The 20,484-nt window shown below is 30.4% G+C and overlaps 1 protein-coding gene across 5 annotated transcripts in view; it reads right to left on the bottom strand.

Moving 5' to 3' along the window:
- Csmd3 (CUB and Sushi multiple domains 3) overlaps positions 1-20,484 on the bottom strand; it is a 1,083,924-nt gene that overhangs the window by 560,278 nt on the left and 503,162 nt on the right. For all 5 annotated transcript variants that reach the window (XM_005316223.4, XM_078016771.1, XM_040293722.2 and 2 more), the window contains one exon: positions 4,073-4,194. In XM_005316223.4, coding sequence (XP_005316280.1) covers positions 4,073-4,194 — 122 coding nt within the window. The remainder of the gene's footprint in view (positions 1-4,072; positions 4,195-20,484) is intronic.

Raw genomic sequence — 20,484 nt, 5'->3', positions numbered from 1 at the left:
GAAAAAACTGTAAAATCAACAAATTAGAAATACTTTCTGTTAAAATAATTCATATTTTGTGTTACAGCTCAAATTAGCATATAATATAATATCTTTCTATATTATATGCATCCTGATTTGATATAGAGATAAAAATGAATAAAAATAAGTAGATGGATGGATAATTGACAAATACAAATACAGATATAAAGGTTGGTGCTTGTCTGAGTTTACTGAAGATAAACTAAAATATTGCTCCCTTCAGATATTTCCTAGTGAAGCTTTTGCTTTTCATTTTTCTGAAGAATGCTCCTTCAGGAGCTATGACTCTGAATTTTTATGCCCTTATTTTCCAGTGTTTTACTTACTTTCAAACAATGTAATATACTAATATTGCATCTAAGAAAGTAATACATGTTTTTCTTTTGAAATTAGAAAAAGCAATTATAAAAGTAAAAATAATAAATGGATACAGGTGGAGCTAGTATGAATGTATTTCTTAATGAAAGAAGAAAAGTTAATCAATGAACAGGTTAAAGAATCAATTGTAATGTTTTAACTTGCTGCTATTAAGAGATCCTCAATTTTATTAATCTTTCAAATGTGATAATTAAGGAAAATATTCTCTTATATAAGCTTGTAGAATAACCATGAAGCAACTTTAAAATGCATATTTCTTTAAGGATGTAATGCTGAGATACTATATTTTATTTTTAATGAAATTAATTGCAGTGTTTAAAAAATTAATTGCAATGATTATGACTTAAATTTTAATATTTTTGCACAAAACCAAATCACCTATAAATTAGTAAAGCAATAGTCAAATATAGAATTTTATTATTGCATAAATATATAAGATAAGCTAACATAACTAAAGAGAAGCATGTTTCCTAACATTTGGCAATAATATTAAGTATAATTTAATGTGATCCTACTTGGTATCAGGAATTTCACATTTTCTTATGTGTAATAGCCTTATAAAATAGTATTATAATCTCTAATAAATAAAAAAGAAAAACTGTGGCTTACAAGACCAAGTGAGCATAGCCAAAATATTACAATTAGTAAGAATGACAGTCAAGATTTGAAATCAGGTGCATTTGTTTCATCCTGTTTCAAATTTCAAAATTTTTCCAATCATTACTTATAGATATTTATGACACCAGGATTGCTTTTAAAGTGATCAAATAAAGTATAAAATGGGTACTAATTATTTAAGAAAATTAGAAATATTGAAGGATTAATATGGTTAATTGAGATTATTTTTTAAAAATTGGAGTTACTGGAGGATTATTAAATAATATAAAGGATTATTATGGTTAAACTGAGATTTATGCCAACTAATATAACTGTGTTTTTTTTTTATTGTTGGTCGTTCAAAACATTACATCTAATTTGATATATTTCACAGTTTGATTCAAAAGGGTTATGAACTCCCATTTTTACCCCGTATACAGATTGCTGAATCACATCAGTTACATCAATTACATTTCCATTGATTTACATATTGCCATTCTAGTGTCTGATGAATTCTGCTCTCTATCCTATTCTCTACTATCCCCCCTCCCTAACTGTGTGTTTATAGTTTGTGCTAACAATTGCCTTCTGAAAAGTGTCCTATGTGCTATAATGCATTAGTGCATCATGAAATCAATTTGGTGAAATATTAATATTTTAAAAATCAATATATTACAATAAATAAGACTATACATACAGAAATAAATTTATGTAGAAAGGGATAATGTTCTACATCTGGAATTGTGTGTGTGTGTGTGTGTGTGTGTGTGTGTATGTGTGTGTGTGTGTGTGAGAGAGAGAGAGAAAGGGAGAGAGAGACAGAGACAGAGACAGAGACAGAGAGACAGAGACAGAAAGAAAGACAGACAGTGACAGAGAAAATGTGTTTGAACTCAGCCACTGCATGGAATTCTTACTGAGGATCATGGTTCAAAATGATCAAAAACCTATTTCTACAGAATTCCTTAAAATAGAGATAAACTGATAAAAAGTTAATATTTACAATCAAGTATTTGATAAAAATAGCAAATAAATAAAAGCAATTATGTCCTTCTTAGAATATGAATTGAATGTTTTTGGTGGGAGGTAAAAGAATAGATAGAAGTTTGGCAGATTGGGTAATATTAACAGGTAGAAATGTGATAATCTCCATGCGAATGATGAAAACTTACTAAGGCATGTATCTATAGAACATTACATAATACCACATCTGATGACAATTACAGGTAATTAATGTAACAAAAGATTTCTATGGCCATGCAAGATTAATATAATGTGTTTGTTCCATACTTCATAAAGGGTTTACTCCATGCTTAATTTAAACAAAGATAATTATATCTATGGTGAAGCATATTTTCATACATACATAGATCTTATAAAGTATGCCACTCTGACCTTTACTAGCTATATGATCTTAGACAATTTATTTAGGCCTTCTCTTAAACATAGGCAATGAAAGTATCTTCCTTATTAAAGCCTTACGAGGATTAAATAATTCACCAACTGTACTCAACAGTAGTACTGAGGATAATGCCTAGTATGTTGCTGAGTGCTCAGAAAAATAGTTTGTTTTCCAAGTACTTCTTGATTTTTTTTTATTTTCTAAATAACCAAAAGTTTGCACATAGAACATATTTAATAAATATATGTTTCACTGAATTAAACTGATGACACATATTGGGTGCATAGAATGATTTTCATTTTGCAGATGAGGGGTTTGATTTAGTGATCATCTTACGTTTAATCCCCATTGCTCTTAGGATTCAATTTCAAGAAATTGATGGAGATCACAGATATTTCTGGCACATAGCCATATAGTTTCTCTAATAGCAATTAGTTAATGCATTTCAAGTACTTAGTAATTCTATGAACTATTCTACATGCATTATCTTATTTCTCACAATACTGTAAAATAATTATTTACATTTCAAAGATAAAACCAACTTTAGGGGTTAAATAACTTAAAGTTTTTGGTAAATTACAAACATATATTTGATTCACAATCTGACCCAACTTTATGATCTTTACCACTAAATGGATGGAACTGGTGATTACAATGCTAAGTGAAATAAGCCAATTCCAATAAACCAAAGGGCAAGTCTTCTCTCTTTCTCTACTATAATGTGGATACTAACACACAATGAAGGAAAGAGCATAGAAGTTCATTGGATTAGACAGAGGGGAATAAAGGGAAGGTGGGGATGAGAATAGGAAAGACAGTAGAATGAATCAGACGTAATTTTCCTATGTTCATATATAAATATATGACCCATGTACTCCACATCATACAAACACAAGAATGGGAAGTTATACTTCACATGTGTATAGTATGTCAAAATATGTTCTACTGTCATGTACAGCTAAAAGGAACAAATGAAAAATTTAAAAATTTTCTGACCCAGAGAAGATATCACAGAATCTGTTTCTGAGAGAAATTTAGATTCTTCATATTTAAATCATTTCTTTTGGTATAAAATCACATTTTAAAAAGAGAAGCAAAATAGAGATGGAAAAAAATAACTAATTTTTCAGCTGCTCTCATTCAGTGTTATAATTTAGTTTGAAGTATGGTGGCACATGCATATTTAGAGGTATTACTCATTTTAGAATCAAATAGAAAGATAATTTAATCTTTTGAAATATCCATATATGAATCCTCTATTATTACAGAGAACACCAACTATGCAGCAACAGAGAAATAGTGAAATGAAATTCATCTATGTATAAAAACATGATATAACCAAAAGATGTGTCAAACAAAAAAAAAATTCAACTGAGAAACCATTATTCATGGTTCCTTTTTCAAAGAAGAAATATGGACTCACAATATTCAAAATGTACTTTGGAACACATTCATTTTGATGTGTTTTCATTTGTATGTTAGTAACTAGGACAAAGGTTATATTATTTTTATATTATTTTTTACCAATTTCAGAAACAAAATTGTTTCATAGAATGGATAAGTAAGAAATATTGCCAAAACCATACTTTAGTTTCAAATTGTCTATACTGCACATTTCATCTATTTGCCTTTGTTTTTTGAGTATGGTTTTAATGCACAGATGGTTTTCCTTACCTTATTTGTGTTCACTGCTGTGATGACCCAGACGCACTGGGCATTGCTGTCATACTGGAATGGAAAGTTGGGAGATGTAAAGGTGCCACTTGGTCCTTGAAGATTAGAGCCACATGTCTTCACTAAAAGAGAAATGGCAATGTGAAAAATAGGCATGCAACACAGCAATAAAATATCTTTCAATAGACTTGAAAATACATAATTATAATGTATAATAATTGAAATGTATATTATGGTGTTCTAATGTCACTTATCAAAATTAGAATGTTTGTTATGTTCTACTTTAACTGAAAACTGACTATCAATAAAATTGTGAGGTACACTGAAATGTATACTATCGCACTTTAAATATCACTTTTAAGAATTAGATTCTGATATCCTGAGATTTGCAAACATGATATTTTCAATATTAATCAAAATAGTTATGAATTGTGGTGTGAAGCATGGTAAATTGTCTTCTGATGGTAAATTGTTTAGTTTAATGAGAGGAAGTTATATTAACCTAATATGCTAATTAAAAATATACAATGAAAAGAAGCAAAGCCTTGGATGGATTAAGCCATCTATAAATTGTTTTATTTCTATTTATTAAGTAGCCAAGGACTCATAAAAGCACAGTTGCTAGACATCAACATTAAAATGACTCATTCTGTTCCTCTGTGAATCACACACCACTAAGACCATATTATCTAAATTTCTGAAAGTTATACATGATCTACATTTCATTAAAATTCATTTTAATGAATTCCCACAAAATTAAAAGTTGTAATACTTTCTCAATGTTCTACTTCTTCTTTATTCTTAATAAAACAGATAATCAACACACTGGCTGTTTATTAGTTTCCTTCTTGGCCACCACAAATTTCTTGGTGCCATAATTTTGGTATGCATTTATTTGCCCTATCCCATTAAAATCCTACCTATGTTATTATTTTCTAATTAATGAATAATAATCTATCATATTTTAAAATATGTGTAGTTAAACATGTTTTCATATGCACTTAAATCTTTACACAGTTATTATCATCACCACTTTGAAGATGAGTTTATGAAGGTGCCAAAAGTTTGCTTGCCTTGACCAAGGTCACTCTGGTAATAGGTAGAACACCAAGAAATTGAGCCTAGGTCTTCTGACTACAAGTCTTGTCATCTTATCAGGGAAAGTATGTTTGCATAGTATATTAAATTTATTTTCCACTAATTTCTTCCCATCTGCTTATTATTTTAGTATAAATCTAATCCATACAAATTTTCTTAAACTTCAAAGTTAAACTTTGTGGTCACTTTTCAGTCACATTTAATTTTGTTTTGTATATAGGCATATATATATATATAATTTTGTTTTATATATATGATCTCTACATACTGAATAACAAAATTATATTATTTTTTACAGAAAAAATAATAAATTATATTTTTCTTCATTCAACATTGCTTACCATTTTTCCTCATTTACTACCAAACTTATCACAAATCTTTTTTTTCCATGCTCACTAATCCATTTCCTTCCTCTGCTTTCACTCTTCAAATTACTTCAGTTCAATTCCTACTCTAATCTTAATATTGAAACTGTATTCTCAATGCTAGCAATGGCATGCTACCTGCTAAATCTAATAATCTCTTCATTTTTCTCTATATTTGACATCTCAGCAATAACAGAGTATATTGAAAAGCTTTGAAATCCTCTGGTTTTCCTTACATAATATGGAACACTCTTATTTGCCTTTATGTTTTAAATAGTTCTGTTCCACCATATCCTTTGTTCTTGGTCCTATTTTTTTTCCATCTGACCCATAGCAGTGTAATTTTAAATCGATTCCATAGCCTTTTCTATTTTTTCTATATTCTCTGAAAAGTTAAACTAATTCACTTCTATGACTTGAATATTCAGTTCTATGTTGATAACTCTCTAATCTACATCACCATTTTTGGCATTTCTCTTGATTTACAGGTTTGTTATCTGTATACTGTACATTCTGCCCATCATTTTAATGAAACTTTTAATTAAGTATTTCTTAATTCACCCCTCCACCTCCCTGACAGTAACAGAAACTCCTTAAGACCTATGTATTGCTTTTCTGAAACAACTGTTCTCTTCTTCATCTCTTCACAATATCCTATGCTTCTGGGTCCCTTTTTCTGGTCTGGTCATAGCTATTTAACTCTTTCTAGACTTTAATCTTTCTCTTTGTTAAATATCTTACTGTATTTATCTTTTGAAAATACATATTTGATTGCTTTTCTTAATTGCATGTAAGCTTGGTATCTATTTTCTACAGGATTAATTAGAAACTATCTTATATATAATATAAAATTATTTCTGTGAGAACCTAAATTCCTTTTCAAATACAATGTCCTGCCATTTTATATACTCATATACTTACTTGTGCCAGAATAGACTTCATGTACTCTATTTAATATATCATACTCTGTATATTTTTTTCATTCTGTTCCCCAATCTAAAATATTCCTTATTAAATTTCCTGCAAAGATTCTATTCATTTAAATGAAATCAAGTTTTTTGTGATGTCACTTTTTTTCTTTCAGAAGGGTTCCCAGCCGTGAGGCTTTAAGCAACTTAGTGAGATGGTTTCACAAAATAAAAATAAAATAAAACAAAATAAAAAGGGCTGGGTGTGTTGCTCAGTATTTAATCACCCATGGGTTCAAACTCTGGTACCTAAATAAATAGATAGATAGGAGATAGATGGATAGTAGAGAGATAGATAGGTAGATAGATAGACAGACAGGGTCTCAGTCAGTTTGGTGGTACAAACCTGTATTCCCCACGAGTTGAGAGAGATTGAGAAGGGAGGATCACAAGTTTGAGGCCAGCATCAGCAACTTAACAAGCCCCTAAGCAAGTTAGCAAGACCCTACTTCAAAAAAATAAAATAAAATAAAATAAAAAGAGCTAGGAATGTAACTCAATGGTTAGGTGTCCCTGTATTCAATCCCTAATTCCTCCACTCAGGATTCTGTAATGGACTAGTGCTCACAACCCATACCCTATTATTCAAAGAGCACATGTATTAAAATGTTTGTGTTAGACCTGATACAGAATGAAGTTATAAAGACTAAGAACTTTATAGCAATGAGAATTTTATAGCAATAAACACATGATTGGTTTAATGTTAGTAGATATAACTTTCTTTTATTTCTTTTTTCTTTTTTGGGGGGTGGGGGAGGGTAGGTACTGGGAATTGAACCCAGAAGTGCTTTACCTTTGAGCTATATATCCCCAGTCCATATTATTATTGTTTTTAAATTTTGAGACAGGGGCTCATTAAGTTGCTCAGGATTTTGCTAAGTTGCTAATATTTGCCTTAAATTTGTAATCCTGCCTCAGTCTCCCAAGGATATAATTTTCTAATAGGACATACTTTGAGTGGTATTTCATGCTTGGTAATCCTCTGGAATAATTTATCTTCTAAAATGTGTATACAATTACAGTCCTCTTTTGAGGACAAGGCTTTACTTATCATTTCTGTTAACTCCTAGTACTTGATTTTCATGTATGCATGTTTGTTAATGGAACAAATAATAGAAGCTCTTTGGCACAACTTTTAAGTGAACTATAAAATAAATGGTCTCTTTGTGATGATGAAGAATTCTTGAAACTATGAATTAGACTGGGAAAATGTCCGGTGGAACATTATTTTCTTTTCATATAAAAATAGAGATGACACACTTATAAAATGGCAGGTAAAAATCAACTTTAAATATTTTGGTTTTCTTGTCTGCTTCCATGCAAACCTAATAATGACCACTTAGCAAGGTAGGATGTAATTCACAGACAATGTCCATTTGTGAGTGTATATGGTTTTACATGATTGTGTGTGTGCATGTGTGTGAGTGTTTGCATATTTTAAGAAAAAAATCTAAGTACATACACATTCTTATAAAAACTTTTGATATTCTTATACATCAGGAAGACTATTCTAGGTCAATACACTTGGATTTTCATAAATTTTAATAGTCCCAAAAAGTTGGTGGAAATACTCCAAAGTTTTTAGTCTTTCACTCTGAAAATAGTAGATGATGACTGGGGCATTTCCTTTATCTCTGGGTGGAAATGAGAAGACATGTAAAACATATCTGCTGTCTGAGCAGAACTGCAGCATTATCTCATAGAAATCAGCATAATATACAACATAACTAAGTAGAAATAGTACTTTGTTGTAAGCCACTGAGATTTTTCTGATTGATAATTTTCACATGATGTTGAAAATTTGTAATTTTTACCTATAATATCTTCATAATACCTTTTTTGATAAAGCTTTAATAAAGATACTAATACTATACCTTTATACTTGTGCTATTATTTGTGCTTTACACTTGAGTTATCATTGCAATATGAATTTGAAGAAGATGAAATCCTTAGTCACAATATGTGAGCATCATAAAATTTGATAAATATGCCTAAATTACTCTAAAAAGTTTGTTCAATATACTCTCCAAAACAATCTAAGAGAAGTAAACTCTCTTACCAAAATAAAAGTATCAACAACCATTTTTGCTTTTGTCATTCTGATCAGTATGTCCACATGTTTTAATTTCCACTTCTTTATTTATTATATTGTTATGGGCCAGGCTATCTGGGCAATGACTAAACAAGTCTCCATTTTACCCTGAGACTCCACTTCACCTAAGAAATGCTTCTCCCATGGGAAAGCCCCACCTTTGTATCCATCAACAGTTGCTTAGCATAGCATGTTTGGCAACACAAAATGGCAATTCTTATATGACATAAAACTGTCCCATTTTTCTTGGATGATGTATTCTGTCAGAGATTGATTGTCTAGATATTAGTAACCATTCTTTAACTTGTAGGCAACTAGGGACATTGGGAACCACCTTCTACTTAGGATTTTAGATCTCATGACATTTATTTATGGTTTCAAATCAGAGCAACAGCCACTTATGATTATTATGGTTTTGGACTATAGAGGTGTACTCAAACCCCAGGAGGACTATAGTGGCCCACTGGCTGGTGAATAAAGATTCTGTCTCCTGCTTTAAGATCAACTCAAGGAATTATTGCAATCTGCCATAACAATATGGCCTAATACAAATTTTCATTGCTGCTTCTATTTCTTTGTTACAATTTTCTAGTTGAGTACTTTTTTCTGTTTTCAATTGTTCTTTATTGATTTATAGGAGGCTCTTGTATATTATCTATATTAAACAATTTTTATGTTCTAAGAATGTTTTCCCACAGTTTATTATTGTTTTTTTTAAATTTTTTACTTTGCTTTAAATTATTTTTTTGCATATCTTGTTTTAATACATGTTAACAAAGCAGATTTAACATTTAGAAACTGTGTTTTATGTCTTGCTTTGGAAAGCATTCTTCAAAAGTATGGTCAAAATACTCTCTTTATTTAAATTATCATACCACCAAAGTGGTATTTTGCAATATTTAAACTTTTTATTTATTTGAAAGCTATTTCTATATGATAAGTTAGGGGAGTATTTACAGTAAATGCTATTCTCCACTAATTGAGAATGTCATTTATATTATATTATATGTATGCACATTCACAAATATATTTCCACATAAGAAAACTATACATAGATATACAGGGATATGGGCCTTTGTTTTTTTTTGTATTGATTGATCCATGATTATTCCTCTGCCACTGTTATACTGTTTTTATATTTTAATATAGATATTGTACAAGTTTCTCCTTTGTTGTTCAATTTCAAAAATTCCTTGATTATTCCTGGATATTTTTTATTCCATGAAAGTGTTCTGATGTGTTGGGTTGTTCAGGTAAAAAAAAAAAAGTTTGGTAATTTTATTGAATTATATTCAATTCAAGCATTATTTTGATACAAATTTTCTTTCCTGGTATAGCGTATAATAACAAAAAGGAGAAAAGTAAACATGATTAAAATAGACAACTACAGTGAAGCAGTACCTTTGATATAGTAAGAAAAAAATTCCTTAATGAAATGATAAGAAAAATAAATATAGGAAAAAAGGTGAAAATTTCTAAATATAAGAATGAATTATGAAACCATAACAAATATTGCTTTAATCAATAAAATATAAAATTTTTTGCCATTTAAGTTTAAAACAAAATATAGTTACCCAAAATTATGATACCATTTGACATGTCTTAGTTTTTAGCAAGGCAATAAATTAGGAAAAAATGAAAGATTTGGTTAGAACATATGAAAAAGCAACAAACTGTCATTGTTGGTATGCAATATAATTTTTGCCTACTTAACTAAATGTACTTTATTGATCTACAATATATACCTCATATTTGAGTCCTAACTAGGTTGGCTTTGAAGAATAAGTCTGTGTGTGTGTCTGTGTGTGTGTGTGTAGATAATTATAGTTTTATTTTATGACAGCAATAATCAGCAATTCAAATGGAATGATCCAATTTATTAAAATGACTAAATTAATATATGATTTTGAAAAATATATTTTGTAAGAAAATTCCAAGACCCAGAGAACTATTTTAACAAGAAAAGGAACATAGAGGTGCTAAATAAAACCTGTAAAATGGAAAGGCAGACCATGTTCTGATTGAAAACATGATAACATTTTGGTTTGAGCTGTTTATAATAAATTAATTGTCATGGTGTCTATTAATTTTTATGATATCTATGATTATCAATTCTTAGCACTTTAGACTAAGTAGCTATTTTATAATATTCTGCTTGTTCTATTTATATAGCATCTATGTTTTTTTAAAAAGAAGAAGAGCTAACCATTTGTGGAATAAAATGAACACATATATACAGAAACATGTCCAAATATTTTTAAAGTGTTATTTCTTTGAAGGAAAATGATATAAGAACAAAAGATAAAACACTTTACCCCTAGTTCTTTATCAATATATTCCTTCGCCCCCCTCAAATTAAACACGTACAGCTAATACTTCTTTGGAAAATGCTCTAAGAATAAGATTAAGTATGATAAATACTGCAGCAACTGTAACCTTCAGGCATTTAGATTTGTGCTAGATAGAATGATTCAACTATACAAGGAAGTCAAACTGACATTTTATTTTTTGATTGGGTAAGAAGGATATGGTTCACAGTTTAAAGATTATTTTGAACCAAATATACCAACTGAGTTCTGTCTGTAGTTGGCTCTGAACCCATCATGTCCTGAATACTAATTTTACTCTCTTCTTCTAGTCCATAAAGTTCACAAAGTTTTCATAATATTAGAGCATTTGTGTGACCATGCCCCAATAGATTCTCAGGATTTGAATATTCCCTACTCATCCCACTTACTTACTTGCAATTCCTGAGAATGTTTCCACTTCAAGGCCTTTGCACTTGCTATTTTTCTTACCTTACATAATTTCTGCTGAATAGTACTTCACAGATGGCCTATTATGATTAATCTCTCTAATTTTTAAAATATCACCTTAACACTCTCTCTCTCTCTCTCTCTCTCTCTCTCTCTCTCTCTCTCTCTCTCTCTCTCTCACACACACACACACACACACACACACACACACACACTTGCTTATTGTCCTCATTCTTCATTAGAATGTCAAGTCCATGACAGCCAAGACTTGCTTTGGTTCAGTCATGGTATTTCCAGTGCCTGCAATAGTGCTGACCACATAGAAAACACTCAATGAATGAATATGTTGACAAATATCAAAATAATATTTAAACAGATATTTAATTTTGCATCTGGGTTTCATTTTTAAAATATGCATTTTTTTCCTTTGGATTTTGTGATGATTCGAGCTTCTACTCTCTGTTGAATTATCTCATCCATCAAGAATTCACTAATGTCATGTAAATGACTACTGTTTATGCCTCTATGGCTGATTCTGGGTTGGTGGAATATTTCTGTCAAGAAATGTCTCTTTTTTAGGAGGCGTATAATGTCCTATATTTTTAAAGGTATCATTAGTTTGAAGTCCAAATACATTTGTACTTCTTGATCTTCAACTATTCCTGCATCTTCAATTTTGTGTTTGCACTTGAGCAAATACAAATCATCTGGACCTTAGTTACTTTATTTTCCAACTTAGATAATTGTAATGTATCATACATAGTCTCTAATAGGTCTAAAATTTTTCTATGATTATATCATGCAGTTATCTATGTGCCCTGTGTGGCTTGTCCCGAGAGGTACAATAGATTAGCAGAGTCTGAAAGTATATTCTCAGAGAAATGTTTTGATTAATACTAAAACTGTTTATTGACATGTGTGGTATGGAAAAGGATGGATCCACTAAAAAAAAAAACAATGTGAATTTAAATGTGTTTGTTATATTTACCTTTTATTGTTGTTGTTCACCTATGAGTTAGAAAACACTGTAGTCCACTAGAATTAGACTAGCACATTGGCCTCCAGTAGAAGTAACTCCATTTCTATCTACTGTTATTGAGAGTTATTTCTTTGCCCATTAGCCAAGCAGGAGGATAAATATCCAGAGAGTAGCTTTACATTCTCTGATAGTAAGATGGAATTAGCAATGAAAAAACTATATTTCTTCTGCTGCAGGGGATGTAGCAGAAAATACAGGTATTATTCATTTTAATTTAATAGTTGCTATTGCTTCTGGAAACTCTAACTTGTACTTTGGAAAATGCTACATAAAAATAAGCTGTACAGGGACTGGAGATGTGGTTCAAGCGATAGCGTGCTTGCCTGGCTTGCGTGCGGTGCTAGGTTCAATCCTCAGCACCATATACAAAAATGAAGATGTGTGTCCACCAAGAAATAAAAAATAAACATTAAAATTCTCTCTTACTCTCTCTCTAAAAAAAAAAGCTGTACATACTAAGCATGTACAGCTTAATATGCATATGAAACATACTAAGGCTATGAGAAATGTACCAACAACTACCCACCACAACAATAAAAACTTATTCAAGGGTTTCTGATGGAACCCTACCTGTAAGGCAGGACAATAGATATCCTTAGGAAAAAAACTTTTAAATGGTTGAAAGTAGATTGATTTTGGTACCTAAAGATGAACAACTTTTAGCAGTCAATGGTATTTAGACATTTAAAGACTTTATGTGGTTACATTACAGTTAGGAAGGGAGCTATCCCTGGTCTCACAGATTCAGGCTAAGACAAGTACTCATAAGTTTCAACTTTCTATTGAATCTTTCTTGCCCATCCACCACCAGTGATGTCTGAACTCTACACTTTGCTTGCATCACACTTTTCAAGAAAACTGACAGCTCAAGTTTCTATCCTGATATCTCCCTCACAATACCCCACTCCAGAAGCAATCTTGAGAAAGAAGAACAAAAGTGAAACCGTTATATTCCTTGATTTTAAACTAGGCTAAAAAATAGTAATGAAAACAGTGTGGTATAGGCATAAAAACAGACACAGAGACCAATGGTACACAATGGCCAGACCAAAAATAAATCTACATGTATATGCTGAACTAAGTGGGGTTAAGAGGACCCAATGGAGAAAAAATAGTTTCTTCTATAGATGATGTTGAGAAAATGGGACATCCACATTCAGAATAATGAAATTGGACTTTTTCCTCTGCCATATATAAAAATTAAATTGAAACAAATTTAAATAAATACCTAAGGGTAAAACAAAAAAATTCCTAGAAAAAAACACATAGGGAAAAAAACAAAAACTTCTTGACAGTTATCTTGGTAATAATTTTTAGATATGACATCAAAAACATAGGAAGTAAAACTAAAATTAAATGAGTGGCTTTATCATGATAGTACTGGAGAGTGAGACATTTGGTGAAGTAATTTAATCATTTATTTTATTTCCAGAAGGCAAAACATTGTCTCCTGGGACTGAGTACACCCAAGAAAATAAAATGGAGAGAATGCTAATAGAGTGTTCAGCTATTCTATTTTAGTATTAAAAAGGTGAATATATTTTATATTCTAAGCTAGTCATTTATGCCTATTATTTGTTATAGAGGAGAGCTATTTAATGTATATTTTTAAAGAGGATTAGACATTATAGCTATATAAACTTCAATATCTTAGAACTTAAAACTCTCCATGTTTCTGTTATAAAGTTATATTAAGCATTTATAACTGTTGCCCCAATGCAAAACAAAATATATTTTTTAGTATTTATTGATCAAATATAATTTTCTATCTGGAAACAAACCAGCACACAGAAAATAAAAATAAATGAAAACTGAGATATGAGCTAGATTTCAAAGTTAAAGAAATTTGTTTAGTAAAATATTAAATTAATTTTTTCTTTGTAAAATGGATATTCATATTTAATAATAACTGATGACTTTCATGCATTGAGTATTAGGCAATACATTTGTATTTGTTAAAGCTGAATACCATACAATTTTATCTTACAAAATTATGAGTTCTACAAACACTAAATGAGGGCATATTCTGTTTGAAATACTAAGTTTGGCATTGGAGATGAAAAGGCAAAGATGAGAGTCAAGGTTACTTCCTTCACCAAGGTTACATTCTAGAAATAAGGAGAAATACTAAAACTTTTAGATAAAGTTGGATTGAATTTACAATAGTTTATAGAAATAACTAACAGTTTAGAAAAGATCATATAAGTAAGAAACATTCCAGGAAAGGCTTTTTTTTAGGAAGGGACCTAGAAAAGGATTAATTTAATTTATATATTTTATTTTCTTCCTCTAATAATTTTTGGAGTCTTTCTCCTGTGGCTTTTGTAGAACCTGTCAAAAAGTAACTCATTCCAACCAAATAAAGGCAAACTTGTACACAATAACAAGGTGTCCATTTCTGTGATAACATTTCAGGGAACATTATTTTTTAAAAGTAATATGTGATCATTATCATTAGATAGTAATAATGCAACGTTTTCAGGATATTATAAAAAGTATTCCCATGTTGGCAGATAAAAATGCTCTGAATATAAATTAACTCACTGATGGAAAATTGACTTTGAGAAAATAAGATGACTTTAAAATTTGCATAATTTTCCCATAGAAATTATAAGATTTTAAGCAGAGAAAAGTTCAGGCTGTGGAGGACAGGACTGCCCTCTTTAGTGAGGAGCTAGACCCATCACATAGGGTTTTCTGAGAGCACTAAATATACAAGTATCGAGACCAAGGCTGAAAGATTGTTTGGTTCTTACAGCTGTCCCTGCTCTCATATAAAACTGAATCTTCTGTTTGTTTCCCTCACTCTGAAATATATTTTTAGATATGTCTTGGCTTGGACATCTGTCATGCCAATGTGTGTACAGACTGAGGGCTTCATTAGTAATTGGGTACATTCCCAGAACACATACCATAAAGCTAGTTAAAATAGGCAGTAGCTCCAAGAGTGTGTAAAAACAAAGTATCTGTAGTGAATTCAGCCCTGCTGCATACAAAATAGTACTAAGAAAGTCATCCCAGCACCATCATCAGAGCACAGTAAAAGATAAATCTTACTACAAGAATAGAGGAGCAAAAGAGAAATAGAGTAGTATCAAACATGATTAATTTAGTATAAGATGAATAAAAGAAACAGATCATTCAAAACAACCAGAGGTAAATCAACAAAATGAAAGGATTGGTACATATATTTTCAATAATAATCCTGAATGTAAATTATCTGAATTCCTTAATTAAAAGACACAAAATAGCTGACTGGATTAAAAAACAAAATCTAACTGCTTGCTGTTTGCAAGAAACTCATATCATTGGCAAAAATTCACAAAACTAAAGTAAAAGAATGGAGAATGATGTTCCAATCAAACAAACTCTCAAAGCAGAAGTAACTATACTCATATCAGAAAAAATAGAATTCAAGACAAAATCCATTAGAAGCCGCAACATAAGTCACTACATACTAATTAAGAGAACAATTCATCAAGAAGTTACAAATATAGGAAATACATATGCACTGAACATGAGAGCACCCAATATTTTAAAGAAAACATTTTAGGATGCAAACAGATTCAGTGTTGAATTTGACCAAACTGTTAAAGAAGAACTAATAATGATTCTCCTCAAAATATTCCCCAAACTAGAATGGGCATGCAGTCCCAGAGACTCAAGAGCCTGAGGCAGGAGGATTGCAAGTTTGATACAAGCCTAAGCAACTTGGTGATACCCTGTCTCAAAGTAAATTAAAAATGTCTAGGGCTGGGGATGTAGCTCATCAACAGGATTACTATGTGCCAATAGCCAAAGTGCCCCTGGATTCAATCTCTAAAATGTTTATATAAATAAATAATAAAAATTACTATTTTTTATAAATTATGAAAATTATAAAATGTTGAAAAATAAATTGAAGAAGACACAAGAGGATGGAAAGATATCCTATGCTTACAAATTGAAAAATTTAATATTATTAATTTTAATATTACTAATTTGGTAATAATATACAAAGGAATCTACAAATTTAATGCAATTATGTCAAAATGCCAATAGCATTTTTCACAGAACTAGGAAAAACAATTCAAAAAATTAATGCAGAAAAGACCCTAAATATTCAAAGCAATCCTAAGCAAAAGAACAATGCTGAAGGCATACAATATCTAATTTCAAAATAGGATATAAATCCATACTAACAAAACCAACATGGTATTGGCACATAAATAGTCATGTAGACAAGTGGAAAAAATTAGAAAACTCAGGAATAAACATACAACCATCTGATCCTCAAGAAAAGTTCCAAAAACATATATAAAAGAAAGGACAATAGCTTCAATAAACAGTGTTGAGAAATCTGATATTCACATGTAGAAGATAGAATCTACATCCCTATCTTTCACCCTTTACAAAAAAAAATCAACTCAAATTGAATTAAAGACCTCAATGTAAGACCTGAAACTTTAAACCTACTAGAGGACAACATAGGGGAAACATTTCAAGATACTAGTATAGGCAACAATTTCCTGAACAAGACTCCATTGGCTCAGGAAAAAATAGCAAGAATTGTGAAATGGGACAATATCAAATTAGAAGACTTTTGCACAGCAAAGGAAAACAATCAACAGACTGAGAATGAAGCCTAAAGAATGAGAGAAAAGTTTTGCTGATATTCATCTGACAGATGATTAAAGTTCATAATGGATAAAGAAATCAAAAAAGTTAACATCTAAAGAACAAGTAATCCAATAAATAAATTGGCAAATTAATTGAATATCCACATCTTAAAAGAAGTGAATATTCACATCTCAAAATGCTCTATAAATAAATTTAAATAAAATGCCCAACATCTTCAGCCATCAGGGAAATGCAAATTAAGACTGCACTGAAATTTCATCTGACTACAGTTATAATGGCTATTTTTGAGAAAAAAATAAAAATTCTAGTGAGAATATAGGGGAAATAAACCTTTATATCACTGTTGGTGGGAACACAAAGTAACATAACTGTGATGGAAATCAGTATGGAGATTACTTTAAAACAAAAAATAGAATTACCATGATTTAGCTATCTCAGTCCTAAGTATATACCTGAAGAAATCAGTCAGTACACAATAGAGATACCTTCATAACCATATTTATCTCTGACTATTCACTATAGTCAGTTACAGATCAGCCGAGATAACTAGCAGTGAATGAATACATAAGAAAATATACATAAACTCAATGGAGTACTATTCAGCCATAAAGGAGAATAAAATCATGTTATTTGCAGGAAAATGGACAGAACTAGAGATCATCCTGTTAAGTGAAATAAACCAGATTCAGAAAGACAAATATAGTGTATTTTCTCTGGTGTGTGTGTCGGCGGGGGTCGGGGTGGTATGGGGGGAGATAAAGCAGAAGCAAAGAAGGTAAAATTAGAAAAAGGGTAGAAGGACAGAAGAGAGAGTTTAATAGAAAAGGTGAAAACTATCAATGTATATTATATGCATATATGAAAATATCACAAAGATACCCATTATTTTGTACAAAGAATATGTGGATATTCATATGTAGATTGTTTCTTTTCTGAGATCTAGAAATGAACAAAATGCCCATTTTGGGTACTTTTATTGAACAACATTTTGGAAAAGTGGACAAAGCAACCAGGCAAGAGAAAGAAAGAAAGGGCATACAAGTTGAAACACAGGAAGTCAAATTTTCACTGTTTGCAGATGTCATCCGCTTATATATAGAAAATCCTAAACTGTCTACCAAAACTTTTAGAATTAACAAATCAATCCAGCAAAGTTTAAGTTCAACACAAAAAACATTAATAGGATTATTATGTGCCAATAGATCAAAAACAGAAATCAAGAGAGAGCAATAATCCAATTTACAATAGCTTCCAGGAAAAAAAAAACTAGTAAGAAATTTAACACAAAATGAGAAAATCTCAACAATAAAAACTATAACACATTGATAAAAAAAATTGAATAGAATTTACAAAAACAAAACAAAACAAAAAAATTAAGCAAAAGGAAAGATATCTCATGTCCATGGATTAGAAGAATCAATATTGTTAAAATATTGATACTATCAAAGTGATCTTCGGATTCAATGCAATTGCTATCAAAATACCAATGACGTTTTTCACAAAACTAGAAAAGAACTTCTAAAATGTATATAAAACCACAAAAATCCTTGTATAACCAAAGTTATCTGAGCAAAACAGAACAAATGAATAAGCATTATATCATCTGACTTCACAATCCACCACAAATCTGTATTCGTCAAAACCAGTATGGTATTTGTTTACAAGCAGTCAAACACATAAATGGAAAAAATCGAGACCTTAGAGGTACACCTACATACTTTATAACCAACTGATTTCTGACAAAAGTACTGACTCTGGAGAAGGCCTCTATAAATAGTTCTGGGAAAACAGAATGGAAATAGACCCTTATGTAGTTCCAACAGGAATCAACTCGAAGTATATTAAGAATCAAATATAAGATCCATAACTACAATACTAGTAGAAGAGAACAAGGGAGACACTTCAACATTGGAATGAGCAAGGACTTTTTGGACAAGACCAAAAAAGTAGAGAAACAAAAACAGACAGATGAAATTAATCAAATTTAAAGACCTATGCACAATAAAGAAATTAACTATAAGAGAAAAATAGTCAATCTACTGAATAAAAGAAAATATTTACAACCTATACATCTGAAAAAGAATTAGTATCAAGAATATTTAATTCAAAAACAAAACAAAAACAAACAGTGTAGAAGAACAGGCCTCCAGCTATTCAGGAGCCTGATAAATAAGGATCACTTGAGCTCAGGAGTTTTGTGACCAGACTGGGGAACACAACAAGATCACTTAAAAAAAAAAAAAAAAAAAAAAAAAAAAACCACCAGACATCTCCAAACCTCAATCCTCAAATAAACCCAATTAAAAATGGGTAAAAGACTTAAATAGTTATATCTCAAAGAATCCATACAAATGGGCAACAAGTATATAAACATATGCTCAGAATCACTGATCATTAGGAAAATGCAGATAAAATCATAAGGCAGTTGTGAAAAAAATCAAAAAGACTGAAGGGCATGCTGAAAAGGGAATAAAGCAAAGGGGACATATGTACACTTTTGGTAGGAATGTACACTCATTATGAAAAATCATATAGAGTTTCCTTTATAAATTAAGAGTAGAACTATTATTTAACAATTCCACTACAGGTATATATCCAAAGGAAATTAAACTGGTCTGTCAGACATATGCACTACTATGTTCATTAAAGTAGTGAACATGCATTTCAAAATAGTCATGAAATGCAAAACATATTAAGTGTTTGCCAACTGATGAATGTATAAAGAAAATATGGTACATATATATAATGGAATACTAGTCAACAGTTAAAATAAATGAAATCCTGTCATTCCTGGCAACATGAATAAAAATGGAAATCTTTATGTTAGATGACATAAGCTGGTCACAGAAATTCAAATATTACATAATCTCACTTATATGTGAAATCTAAAAAAATTAGACCCTATAGAACTTGAGAGTAGAATGGTGGTACCAGAAGTTGGGGAAAATTGTGGGGAAAAAGAGATGGAAAGATTAATCAAAGAGTACTAACTTATAATTAGAGTCAGAAATAAGATGTAATTTTGTGCTATTGCACAATAGTGTGACAAGAGATAATAATAATGTCCTGTAAATTTTTAAAAGTTAGAAGGATTTAAAATTTGTTATACTAAAGAAATGATCAGCATTTGAGGAGATATATATTATTAATCTGATTTAAAAATTATACAATATTTTCCTGCATCAGAACATCACATGCTACTTCTTATGTATGTATAATTTTTAGATTTATGTGTATCAGTTAACATGTTTAATTAAACTATACACTACACAATCTACTTGAAAAATGCTGAATTATTTAAATACCAAAAACCTACTATAAGACTACATATAAAGTATGAAAACTCTAAGTCAGTTAAAATTACCTCATTTTTGATACTGATCATCAAACACACACACACACACACACACACTTGAATGTGAATGATTAAGCCCATTTTAAGCAAGTGTCTAGAATCACGAAAACAAATGGTTC

Source organism: Ictidomys tridecemlineatus, chromosome 7 (assembly GCF_052094955.1).
Source record: "Ictidomys tridecemlineatus isolate mIctTri1 chromosome 7, mIctTri1.hap1, whole genome shotgun sequence".
Lineage (NCBI taxonomy): Eukaryota > Metazoa > Chordata > Mammalia > Rodentia > Sciuridae > Ictidomys > Ictidomys tridecemlineatus.
Note: the sequence above shows the minus strand (reverse complement) of the source record. Positions and strands in the feature narration are given on the sequence as shown.